Source organism: Solenopsis invicta, chromosome 16, assembly GCF_016802725.1.
Source record: "Solenopsis invicta isolate M01_SB chromosome 16, UNIL_Sinv_3.0, whole genome shotgun sequence".
Classification (NCBI taxonomy): Eukaryota; Metazoa; Arthropoda; class Insecta; order Hymenoptera; family Formicidae; genus Solenopsis; species Solenopsis invicta.
In genome coordinates this window covers 9,106,281-9,120,197 of record NC_052679.1, presented here as the reverse complement: position 1 = coordinate 9,120,197, position 13,917 = coordinate 9,106,281, and the positions used below count along the sequence as shown (strand labels likewise).

At 28.6% G+C, this 13,917-nt stretch overlaps 1 protein-coding gene across 1 annotated transcript; it reads right to left on the bottom strand.

Moving 5' to 3' along the window:
• Positions 1–286: 286 nt before the first annotated feature.
• On the bottom strand, positions 287–10,455 carry LOC105198539 (nucleoside diphosphate kinase). Its single transcript, XM_011165273.3, has 3 exons — positions 10,022–10,455; positions 1,430–1,531; positions 287–804 (listed from the first exon to the last, which is right to left on the bottom strand). Exons 1-3 carry the CDS (start codon positions 10,148–10,150, stop codon positions 574–576), a joined length of 462 nt encoding a protein of 153 aa, XP_011163575.1. The 5' UTR covers positions 10,151–10,455; the 3' UTR covers positions 287–573.
• Between the last annotated feature and the right edge of the window lie 3,462 nt (positions 10,456–13,917).

Genomic DNA, 13,917 nt, shown 5'->3' with positions numbered 1-13,917 from the left:
TTGACTATCTCAAAAACCAGGACTTGAAGAGCGAGCGTCATTACGCCGCTATATTTGAACTAATTTGGTTTAACACATTTTTTTCTACATCTACAAATTAAAAAAAATATGTAAGAAAAGTTATGGACAGTTCATTAAGTCTTGTGCCGCAAAAAAATTCATAAAAATCAGTTCTTTTTCGGCTGATTACATGACCTTCTCCCCTTAAGGGTTAATAATGAATATAGTAATTTTTTGATAGTAAGTTCCTATTCCTTATTAGCTCCTAATTTTGATAAGAATTGTATTCGTATTTCATACTGTACTTTATTACAATATTTTCTACATCCTCATAATTTCAGTGCGAGTTATTTCAATAACACCTTTTTTCTCATCACATCAATTTTATATTCCAAAATTTTTTATGAAATTTTACAACTGTTTATAAAAATGTCATTATTTTTTTTATGATCTCTCGTCGCTCAAACGATTCGGTCCATTTGCGTGCTGGCAGTAGGCTTAGGAAGGCTTTCCAGGAAAAATGCTTATGGAGAAACAATATCCTCTGAAAGAATCAGTTTCCATCACAGGTTCTTATTCGTAGATCCATTTTTCAGAGGCGTGCGTCCAGTCGATTACTTCCTTTTCTCCAAACCACAAACTAATCTCTTTTTTAGCAGACTCGACCGAATCAGAGCCGTGGATAATATTACGTCCAACTTGTATGCAAAAATCACCACGAATTGTACCTGGCGCAGAATCTTTAGGATTTGTCTCGCCCAACATCACGCGGCCAGTTTTCACGACGTTCAAGCCTTCCCAAACCTGAAATAGCAAAATTTCATAAATACGTCTAAACATTAAAATTTTTTCAGCAAATATTATTGATGTAACTTCAAATTTGTTGACATATTAACAATATATGCAGGTATTCAACAACAGGTAGAAAAAAAATTAAGAAATTGATTCTAAATAATAAAATAAGAAAATCAAGAACAACACAACTACAATTGTGACTTCATTTTTGTATTATATTATTTAATTTCTTACAAAAATCAATTATATTTAACTTCTAACGAAATTATTTCAAAAAATTAAATTTTCAAAAAATAAAAAATTCCTCATCTTTAAACTGTTCATTGTGTAAATATAATAATTTTTCTTCAAACATGTAACAGATATAAGAACAAAGCTGTAGGTTTTAATATTTTAAAGCCCCAATTAAAAGAAAAATAAAAAACCTAAACTTTTTTTAGTTCTTGAGGGAATTTTATAATTCGTATGTATTTATATTTATATTTCCCGTTTCTGATTGATTTTTATCAAAATAAAATCGCACGTTACGACGCTATTAATGGAGAATGATTCAGCGTAATTGCCCAGATTTTTAAAAATAATTTTATTTAGCTTTTATGCTGAGTGCAATTATTTTATTACATAAGAAACTTACCATTGGCACAACTGCTCCCGAACTCATATATTTGACCAAACCTGGGAAGAAAGGCCTTGACGCTAAATCAGCATAGTGCTTTTTCAAGAGATCTTCAGAAGGCTATAAACAGAAATATGCAATGAATAAATAAAAGAACAATTTGTCTTTTTGAAGATATTAGAAAAATTTAATTATATTTCTAAAATAAATAAAAAATATATTCCTTATAAATGTCGCATTCAAATTTTATCATTTTATTATTCTCTTTACGATTGCATGCATTTAAAAATGTAGAGGAGAAAAGAGTATTATGGTTACTGTCGACAATATGGCTACTCCTATTATTTCCGTTATTAGGTAACGTATTCTAACAATTGCTTATGAAGTTATTTGTTTAGTAGCCCACCGTTTTTTAATGTTGGTAATATATCAATACATAATGACTGATAATTGTTATAAAGCATTTTTACTTTTGAGCACTTCTGATCTTTTTCAAAATACACTTTTAACCTTTAATTACCTTTAATTACATACACCTCCTCATTATTCTTAAACTTGAGTGTATTATCACATGAAGGTACATATATTCAAGTGTTTTGTTTTTGTTATTTAACTTTTTATTTGGCCGTATACATTTCAAGTTATACAAAGTTAAAACAATAACATAGAATTTTGTTAATATAATTTTTAAGCAAAACTTTTATATCAAAATATTTCTTCGATAAATCAATTGTCATTCTAAAAAGCGGTGTTTAGAAACATTGGAGACATCATTTTATGTTTGTTGTTTAATGTTAAACAGCAATAAAATAATATTTTTAATGAAATTTCTAATGATATATCAAGATCTAAAGATTCTGAACGCAGGAAAATTCTAAATCAAGAAAATTCTAAACAATAAAAAATTAAAAATATATAATTTTGTAACAAAGTACTATACTTCATTTAAACTAAATTAATTTTTTTTTATTATTTTTTCAGATACCCATATTACAACTACTTTTTTTTTCTTCCACCGATTATGCAATGCATTAGATTTTTATAAATCACATCCTAAATAATAAATATTTTATTACTTTGAGTTTAGAATCTGTCAAACAACACTCTGACGAATGTAATTGTAAGTTTCAATAAAAAATATTAATTATAAACAAAGTTATTCAATAAAATGAAAATAAGTGCCATATTACCCTCTTCTCCTCTATCACATTTTAAAGCATTAACAGAAATATAAAAATTTCATTATTCTATTATTACATTTTAATATGTGTACCAATTTGAGCATAGCTGTCTATTGGTTTAAAAGTTATTAAATTTTTTGTTTACTTTTGGTACTTGGTCAAATCGTTTATTTTTTATTTGCAAATTTGATAATTACATTACGAATTTATTCAAACTTTGTTATATTAATAAAATTCTACTGAATATTCATGCAACAGTTTATTTAAAAATACACTATTGCAAAAAAGTATTATTTGTGTAAAATTTATCTACCTAAAATTGAATCAAAATATGATCATTTACGCTACACATTATAAGCTAAATTATTCGTTTTGTTTTTTCAGCTGGTTTCAAAATTTTAGTTTATAATAAAAATGTATTATTTGTTGTTGATTATATAAGAAAAAAAAAGAATAAATCTAAGAGCATTTTTTTACATTTTGGTAACTTTTAGCTGGTATTATAAAAAGGCTCCTGCTGGCTTATTAACAATAGCGATTTAACACTTTGTACAGATATTCCAATCAAACAAAAATGGATTAAATAAAATGAATAAAAATGTATTTATTTTGATACTTTCAAACTTGCTGTTTAGACTTTTCAAATCCATTTAAATCCAAAAATAATATATGAAAAATAATATAATAGGAACATGAATTCATCCAAATTCAAAATAATAAATAGCGCATTGCGAATTTTAATTCATTTGAGTTCATTTGAGTCCAAAGATACTTCAAGATTTTAAAACGCGGATAAATTAAAATAAATTGCAATTTTCTTTTCATTTGAATTTATTTTCGTTTACTGAATATACATACATACAGATAATTAAAATAAAATAACATCAGAAAACGTTAAATTATTTTTACGTTATTTTTAATCTAGATCTTTATACTATCAAATATTTTGTTTTCGTGTTTAATTAAGCATAATTTAATTCGACATACACTCCCGCTCATGGAAGTTCGGACACCTGCATAAATTTTAGTAAATAATTATTTAAAAAATTATAACGTTACAAAACAGCTATTACATTATTCTCTTATATACTTTAGAGTATCTGTGTACATGTTAATATCAATTGCAAAAGTTATGTAAATTATTTTCAATTTTATATGCTAAAATATAGTGCCCTTATTTATCAGAATATTAATAGTATAATTCATAAATTTCGAAGCAGCTTTTAAAATATATTAATTTAGAGAATCAATAGAATTTTTTACTTCTAATAGTTTATCTGTTTTACTCTATCCCTTTAAGTACAATTAATCACTCTCAATTCATCTTGTTTGTTTCAGAAGCATTATTTTAAGGTTACTTAAATTAAATTCATAGTTTAAGTTTTTTTTCTAAAATATGCTACTGGGAAAACCAATAGATATTGAAACACGATCCAGGATTGTTACCCTTCACGAAGAAGGCTATTCTATCCGGCAAATCAGTCAAAAAGTTGGAATTCCAAAGTCAACGGTTACAGATACTATTCATCATTTTGAATATACAGGAAGTTTAAAGAATCGCAATCGCCCAGGACCATCGAGAAGCACTTCTCATGCTAAAGATCAACATATTAAGTTAATAAGCAAACGCAATCGCAAGTTAACAGCACCATAAATAGCTGCTGAATTTAATCGCGGACATGATAAAGGACTTTTTGTAAGCACTATAAAACGCCGATTACAAGAAACTGGCTTACACAGGCGCGTTGCTGTGCGAAAACCCCTTTTGCGAAGAGGTAATAGACTAAAGCATCTCGGGCACGAACGCATCGAGAATGGACGGTGGAAAACTGGAAGAAAGTGCTTTGGACAGATGAATCCAAATTTGAAATATTTGGACAGAAGAGACGAATTTTCGTAAGAAGATCCAAAGACGAAAAATTCATGCGGGATTGTGTTTTACCAACTGTGAAGCATGGAGGCGGTTCTGTTCAAGTTTGGGGATGTTTTTCTTACGCAGGCACAGGAGATTTAGTTAAGATCGATGGAATTATGAGAAAAGAGCAGTATCGTAATATTCTTGAGCAACATGCAGTTTCATCAAAAGATTAATTGGTAACAATTTCATTTTTATGCACGACAATGACCCGAAGCATACATCAGGATTGTGCAAAAATTATCTAGAAGGTCTTCAACAAGATAACAATTTGACGTTAATGTCATGGTCTCCTCAAAGCCCTGATATATGGTAAACCTTATAGAACTTTTGTGGGACGAACTTGATCGGCGAGTAAGAAGAGAAGCTCCAACATCTCAACATCTTACAGAGAGAATTAAACGCGAAACGCTTACAAAATTAATTAAAAGAATGCCACGCATTGTCTGTGCAGTATTAAGTGCTAAAGGGGGATATTTTGATGAAAAAAAAGTTTAACTTTTATTTCGTTTAATGTTTATTTATCCATTACTAGTTTATTTATTCATGTTTCCAAAATAATAAAATGTTATAATGCATTCTGATTTGCTTGTATTTTCAATTATTTTACAGTATTTTAAACCTTTTTTCGAAAATAAAAGAAGTGTCCAAACCTCCATGAGCGGCAGTGTATATAAATTATTTATTAATAACGTAAACAAATTTTAAATACATTTAAAAGTCTGTTTTATCCATCAATTACAAATTATCTTATTGAAAAATATTTTTAATGTGTATTGTAAATCAATCAATCATCAAGATGACTACAGTGAGTGCACAGGAGCTTCATTATACAATGTGCAATAAATTCTTGACTTTGAAAATACTCTTGAAGCCATATTGTTTCTTCAATTAATTGCAAATCTTGTTAACGCAACACTTAAAAAACTTAAAAATACTTAAAAAAAACTTAAAAATACATGACCAGTAAAGAATTGGGATCTGATTTTGGGATGTAATTTATAGCTAATTTATTATCGCTCAATCCATCAATCCATCTACATTAATTTTTTTATGCTATCATATTTGTTAGTTGCACTTGCAATAATCGGAGATAAAATGCATTTTATACCTTTTTTGCATCAATGTTATTTAAAGCTATTCAGCTTTTGACCTTCAAGATCACTGCTAATTCAATTGGGTTGATAAGAATCGATATTCTTTATGTGTTTAACTCTGTTAAAGACAATAACAAGGAAGTCTGTAATAACTAAATCTTGCACGCACACACGCACGCACGCACGCACGCGCACGCGTGTTTGTGCGCGTGTGCGTGTGTGTGTGTGCGTGTGTACACACATGCATACACACACACACACATATACATATACCAGATTTAAATTTCACTACGGCTTAAGTCCAAGTGGAAAAAAACGAGATTTTTGGAAATTCTTTAGATGTACAAATATTCACAGAACGTTTAAATATGTCTAGCCAAAATGTCCTGTATTCCCAAATCTCAGACTAGCGGAAAGATAAGGATCGTAAAATACGCGTGAGGTGATGAGATACCACAATATCTCATATAATTTGAGTTAAATTCTATGAGCAACCGTTAAAATTGCTTAGTGTTCACTGAAGTTATTTATAAAAATTGAGTTTTGCAGGTAGCAGTAATTTTTACAGATATATACTTTTTTACGTAAGAATTATACACCTGTTTTAAGAAGTATGTTAGATATTAATTTTTTAACTTTTATCTAGTTAAAAAACCTTAAATGAAGCTTTCAAATAATGTAATTGAATTTGATGTGTGCTGTAATGTGTATAAATTCGACATATAATGTTATATTATGTAGTGATTATAGTGAATAGTCATAAGATAGTTGAGCCATGTGCACTTATGAGCATAAAACCGCGCTTTTACGACTTTACAAGCTCATAATAGACGTTGCATAATGTTCACTTGCAGCAAAAAAAATTATATTAAAAAGTTATTGTTTAAGCCAAAGAAATTTTTTGTTCAAATAAAATATATTTTATAAAATGTTCATAAAACCTTGTTTTGTGATATTTATTAGCGTGTAAGATTTACAAATAATCATTAATTTGTGCTTTTTTTATAATTAAAAGTATCTTTTATGAAATTTAGTTAGTATTCTACGACCCCCCCTCCCCTCCTTTCTGCTATCTCACAAATCCTTTTTTCTCTCTTCAGTAAATTGTTAATTATGCTCGTGCTATATACTCAATGAATTTTTATGATTAATAGAACTGCATGGTTAACATTTATAAAAATTGTGTGGCGTTAATATTTACAGTTATTTTTAAAAAACAAAATAGCATTCCATCACTCTCTTCTTCCTTTTGTGTACTGAAAATTGTCTTTTTGAATTTAATCTTAAGTAACGCAGTTCCTATGAGGTAACTCAATCTTATATATCGATATTCTTTAGAGGAGAAGGGGGATATTATGGCTAACTGTGGACGTTACGGTTACCTCTATTATCTTCGTTATTACGTGATAAATTCTAACGATTGCTTATAGAATTATTCCTTTAAAATCCTACCGTTTTTAATAGTGCTAATATGCCAATACACAATAGCTGATAAATGTTATAAGACATTATTTTTACTTTCGAACATTTCTAAACTTTTTCAAGGTACAGTTTAGTACTCAATTAAACATACTTCCTTATTATTTTTAAATATTATCAGACAAATGTATATACACTCGTGTTTTTTGTTATTTAACTTTTTATTGTACTTTAAGTTCTACAAAGTTAAACAATAATGTGGGATGTTACTATAGTTTAAGTAAAATTTTCATATCTTCAAAATCTTCAAAATTTCTTCAATAAATCGATTGTTACTCTACAGAGTAGCGTTCAAAATATTAGGGCTGTGTTCCGAAATTTACTGAAAATACTGAAAATTAACGTTACGCAAACTATAGCTTTTCAGTAATAGCAGTAAATTTCGGAATGTAACCTAGAAATATCATTTTATGCTTATTATTTAAAGTTAAATAAGAATAAAATAATATTTTTAATATCTCTTTTCTGAATGCTAGAAAATTCTAAAAGATGAAAAATTAAAAATATATTCAAACTAGAGAGATATTCGTCCGATATTGAATTTGTATGTTAAAAATATATTATTTTGTAAAAAAAATACTGTTTTTTAAACTAAACCAATTTGTTCAAATTATTTTTAGGCTAGCCACGTTATCATTTCTTTTTTTCTTTCACTAGTTATGCAGTGCGTTATATTTTAATAAATCACGTTCTAGATAATGAATATTTCAATACTTTGAGTCTAGAATAATCTGTTGAACAAATATAATCGTTCAAGTTTCAATGTAAAATATTGATTATAAAGTTATTCAATAAAATAAAAATAGCTGCCATATTATTCTCTCCCTATCTATTAATATTAACGCGCACACTCAAATTAACTTGAACAGACTTAAACGCTGTTCAAAAAAAAGTACGCGTTAAAGGATTAAGAGACCTGATCATTTAAAAATGATGAAAAAAACAGTTTTCTAAGTTTAAACTTTTAAAAATATTTTAAGCCAAAACATAAATCAAAATTCTAAAAACTGATTAAGTTACAAGAACTATGAAGGATCGAGTTACGTGCACATTGCTACTACGGAAACTCACAAACAGCTACAAAAGAGACTCAACATCATAAGGCACTATTAAAAAAGAAACAAACTTAGAAAAGTTTTATAGAACTAGCATAGCAGATTAGAGATAAAATCATTATATAAGAAAGTTTCGAATCTCCTTTTTCTCAAAATTATAATTTTAAAAACAGGTGTTAACTTTTTCTTTAAAACCAATAATCCGATTAATTTTATGTTGGACAGAAATTTTTATGCAAATTATCTATCATGTAGCGTACAAGTATTTCCATAAGTTAATCTGATTGCGTATGTGCTTATAACAAATCTTTAAGTTTATTTTTTAAAGCTAAAAATATTTTGTTTTTTAAATTAAGCTCCTTTTCATAATTCTCAACAAAAATATCCAATGATACTAAGTATAGCTATTGTCTTTTCAGAGAGAGAAGAAAATATTTTTTTTATATTTCAGACCATATGCTCACCCCTGGATATGTTACATTTGAATATTGCACTCGTCGCAAAGAAGTTTTGTGGGAATGTCCACAGCTTACATTTTTTTAGTCATTCTCTTTAAAAATTTGTAATTTAAATGTTGTATATTATATCCTAAAAAAAAATAGAAATTAATTCTACAAAGTAGTTAATTTAAAAAAAATCTTGAATTTGTGCCTATTTTAGATCCTGTATAATCAAATTATGAATTTAAGAGATCTGATCATCCCTTATCTAACAATAAGTATCTTGCTCAACCGACTTGAATATACTTTGACATCGTTGCAAGTTGCAATGAGAGATAGCAAATTATGCAATAATTTCATATCAATTGACCATGTATTGCACTGAAGAGACTCGAAATATAAGATTAAAACATGCTGTTTTAATACCAATATATTTAAACTACATCTAAATTAAGTTGGTGCTTTTGCTGCATGCTTAAAAATCATGTTGCCTCACATTAGCATTTATAAAAAAAAAAGAATAAAAAGTTCAGAGAAATTTTTAAGATAGGAAAATCCTTCATGTGATAAAAACAAAATCCAAGTTTAGAACATAATCCCCGAATCTAGCAACTCTGATCAAAAATTATAAAAAAAGCTGCTCTCACCATCTCTGATTAACTTGAGCGGTTGATTAAATTAAAAAATAATCAACTATTGATTTAAAATTGATCACATTATTTCATTTTCTTTGTCTACTTCCTACAAATTATATATAATTTATGTAAAATATACTTTAAATTAATAATTTTTTTAGTTAAAATGAAAAAAATTGTTAAGGATGATCAGTTTCAAATTTTACAGTTAATAATTTAAAAAGTTACTCAGCTGATTAGGTTAATTAAGGTTTATAAGATTTATTTTATAATGAGGTCCAAAGAAAAATCAATCAAATATCAATTTATTTCATTCCAAATAGTAATTCTTTATCTCCCATGCATAGTTTGATACAGGTCTTAGCCAATACATTCAGTTTCTGAAATATTTGGTCTAAATTGCCAATACACATGTGGTCAAAATATCTTTTCGCTTGAAGTCAGCTACATTCTGTATTCTACACAAGATATATGGACTGTGTTCTATGCATTACGCACATAATGCATTACTTATCCTTGTTTAACATTTGATGATCAAAGAGAAATAACGTAACATGCGCATAATGCACGAAACTAAAGCATGCACTATACAAAGTCCGCATCGCAGCTAAATTCAAGTGAAAAAGCATTATTGACCAATGAATACAGTAGAACATTTGCGAAACAAGAAATGAAATTAATAATGGTAATTAGTAGCCGAAACCAATATCATCCAAGGTATAATTTCAATGAGCCACGTGGCGCATTCACGAATTCTGAATTTGAAGTTAAAACGCGAATATGAAATTATACGTGAAACACGGCTTACCCATAACATTTTCATAGCTACGAGTTTGAAGCCCTTCTCTTCAAATCGTTGAATAATTTTGCCAACCAGACCACGTTGCACGCCGTCTGGTTTAACCATAATGAAAGTACGCTCCTTGTTCTCCGCCATAATTACTTTGCAGATGATCTGTAGTCTGTAGCAGGATCGAGACTAAGCCAGTGTTGCTATCAGGGACGCTTTCTCGCGCATGCGAATTATAGCCAACAATAAATTTAGGGCCGTAACATGGCACGTTGTCTCACAGATTATATGATTTTATTTCTTATTGTTATTATTTTATATAATTTTATTTGATTATTTAATCTCATTACAGATAATTTTACACGAAGACTTCGTAAAGATCTTAAAGTGATTTCGGAGATATTGTCCCACGATTATATCAAGTGGTTACTCTCTCGAATACCTTCTTTTTACTAAATGTGATACTTCATTGAGCTTGTATCTGAATGCACATGCGCGAGAAAGCGTCCCTGATAGCAACACTGCTGCCGACCAGTGTATAAAGTATAAACCGCCTTTTTCGCGCGTGCGCGTTTAAAGATGCTTTCCAGCAAGCAATAGTGAGAGAGAAGATTTTAGAAGTCTCACTTCTACTAATGGACACAGTGCCGAATTGGTTGTGTTCCGATATTAACTGCCAGTACTGAAAATGTATAGTATATGTGACGTGAACTATAAATTTTCAGTACTGACAGTAAAAACGGAACACAGCCATTGGCTGTGTTCCGTTTTTACTGGCAGTACTGAAAATTTATAGTTCACGTCACATATACTATACATTTTCAGTACTGGCAGTTAATATCGGAACACAACCATTGTGTCGATCGTGTTGTTTGTTGGAAAGCACCCTAATGTCTCGTGCCCACGGGTGGGTATTTACGATAACTAATCGGATCTGGGATTGAATTGAACAATGGTATTCAACGTAGGTATAGAAAATTTCCCTAGGCTAATCGGATTGACGATTGCTGTCTCAAATGTAATCCGATTGATGACGAAAGCGTGGATACCAAAAAGCATGCTTGAAAAGTAAGTCTCTTTATTTTTTTAAATAATAACACAAAAAATCAAAGATAAAGTTAAAAATAATGATTTGAATTTAGATTTATTGTAATTTTTTTTGTCTAAACACTGGATTTTGTTTAAATTTTTGTTTGTAAAAATTAATTAATCTATTCTAAAGTTTGTGGTTATATCGGAAACAAATCAAAATTAATAAAACAATTATTAATTGTTAGGTACATATTAAAGCATATAATATTTTAAGCATATCATATAGAATTCCTGTTTATTATAAACTTAGTAAAAATAACTTTGAAATTATTCAACTACATTATACATTAATCAATATTAATTTATATGTTAAAAATCAATAATGTCTCTGAAAATGTTTTTTTTATTCTTTTCCAGATCGTAAATAAACTTCAACTCCAAGAATAAATAAAAATTACTGAAAAATGGACATGAAAAGGGCATTATTGAACAATATCAATTTGTGCTAACTTAAAATTTATAAAATCTGCTATTCTTTGTTAGTTGTTCATTAGAGAGTAATAATATAAGAACGGAATGTACATAAATAAAATTAAAATAATTGTATGCATATATGATGCGTACGTATATTCCATTTTTATATTATTACTCTCTAATAAACAACTAATAAAGAAAAGCAGATTTTACAAATTTTAAGTTAGCACAAATTGATATTGTTCAATAATGCCCTCTTCATATAAATCCATTTTCCAGTAATTTTTATTTATTCATGGAATTGAAGTTTATTTACGATCTGGAAAAGAATAAAAAGAACATTTTTAGAAACATTATTGATTTTTAACATATAAATTAATATTGATTAATGTGTAATGTAGTTGAATGATTTTAAAGTTATTTTTACTAAGTTTATAATAAACAGAAATTCTATATGATATGCTTAAAATATTATATGCTTTAATTTGTACCTAACAATTAATAATTGTTTTATTAATTTTGATTTGTTTCCGATATAACCACAAACTTTAGAATAGATTAATTAATTTTTACAAATAGAAATTTAAACGAAATTTAGTGTTTAGACAAAAAATATTACAATAAATTTAAATTCAAATCATTCTTTTTAACTTTATCTTTGATTTTTTGTGTGATTATTAAAAAAAATAAAGAGACTTACTTTTCAAGCATGCTTCTGCGTCTCCACGCTTTCGTCATTAATCGGATCACATTTGAGACAGAGATCATCAATCCGATTAGCCTAGGGAAATTTTCTATACTTACATTGAGTACCATTGTTCAATCCAATCCGAGATCCGATTAGTTATCGTAAACACCCCACAGGGGGTCTATCATGTAACATTTTCCCTAGGGCGGAAACGTGAAAAGTGAAAAGTTTCACGTGAACTGCACGATCATGTACGATTCCACGGAATCATGTAACTCACTCATGAGCGGAAATATGAACTTTTTCACGTGAACTTTTTCGCCATCAGCCGTGATGGCGAAAAGGTGAAAATTTAGGGAATTAATAAATTGTATGTATTTTGAAATAAAAATGAAAGTGTGGTAACAGTGTGGTAACAGTTTGAAGAGGTATTATTGAAAAGGTTAACCTTTTTGGTATTTCATTGCGTTGATAGGATAAAGTAATATATACATAAATAAAAATAATGCTTTTGTGATGTAATTAGGTTTGATATTTATATTTGACAAATTGATATTTTGCTAATTATATAGAATGAGGTTTCATCAAATGCAAATTTAGATAAAAATATACTTTAAACGCGTTTTGATACACAATGATATAAGAAAGGTGCGTCTTGTGAAATAGAATATTAATCAATCATGTAAGTGTTTATAACTTATAAATTTGGAAAATATATGTGTGAGCGGAGAATTCAGTTTTGATCAAGGTCCATATTCTAAATTATTCAATATTTTTTAATTAAACAAAGTTAAATTTAATAACTAATAAAATTAATTTACTTTAAAATTTGCACACATAAAAAACTAATTAAAATTAATTTTAAAAAACAATGTTTGAATTAAATTACAATGTAATTTTGAGTATTAGATTACTACATAAGAAAATAGTTGTTACAATATATGGATCATTAAAAATAAATGTAATATATATTATATTTGTAAATTAAGTTTATGCAATATAACTAAGGAATATTGCTATTTATTTATGAATATTTTTTTACCATTTTTTTTATATAATAAAATTTTTACAGTAAAAGTTATACTGTAAAAGCAGGTAGAAACCTTTTTCACGATCGCTTGATAGTTGCAATAACAGAGCCTCTAATGGTGAATTTCGGAACGCAAACTAAACTTCCGCGAATTATTCATACATAATCGCTGTGCGTGAAAAGATTCACGTGAATTCTCTATGAGTGAAAAATGAAAAATGAAAAGTGAAAAGTGAAACGTGAAAAGTGAAAAGTGAAACGTGAAAAGTTCCACGTGAAATTACATGATTGACCCCCAGGACGCGGCAATCCTTGCCGCGTCCTGTGGGCACGAGGCATAATAGTGTTTTCGAGTGCAATGGGTTTTAACTAGAATCCTATATGAAGAGAGAAGCGACATCGAACCTCCATCACAACCTTCAGTATCCAATTGAGTCCTCCACCGCCATTTTGGGACCGCTCCAACGTCATCAAACACCATTCGTATCATTCTGCAAACAGCTGTGGTCACAATATGGTTTAGTCAATCAAGTATCAATCAGATTACCAATCAGAGCTTTGGACATCAATGTCGCTTCTCTCTTTATATAGGACTCTAGTTTTAACCAAAGAGTTGCAAAGCGTAGTTGCAAATCGCGAGTGGCTAGTTGTCAGTCGCAAGTTGTAAATAATTTCAACGCCTAATTCACA

What these genes read in the sequence shown, in the direction of transcription:
- LOC105198539 (XM_011165273.3), bottom strand. Translation starts at nt 10,150, where the DNA reads ATGGCGGAGAACAAGGAGCGTACTTTCATTATGGTTAAACCAGACGGC. An exon ending in TAGCTATGAAAATGTTATGG is followed by an intron (nt 1,532 to 10,021) that starts GTAAGCCGTGTT and finishes TTCTGTTTATAG; the next exon opens with CCTTCTGAAGATCTCTTGAA. An exon ending in CGGGAGCAGTTGTGCCAATG is followed by an intron (nt 805 to 1,429) that starts GTAAGTTTCTTA and finishes TTGCTATTTCAG; the next exon opens with GTTTGGGAAGGCTTGAACGT.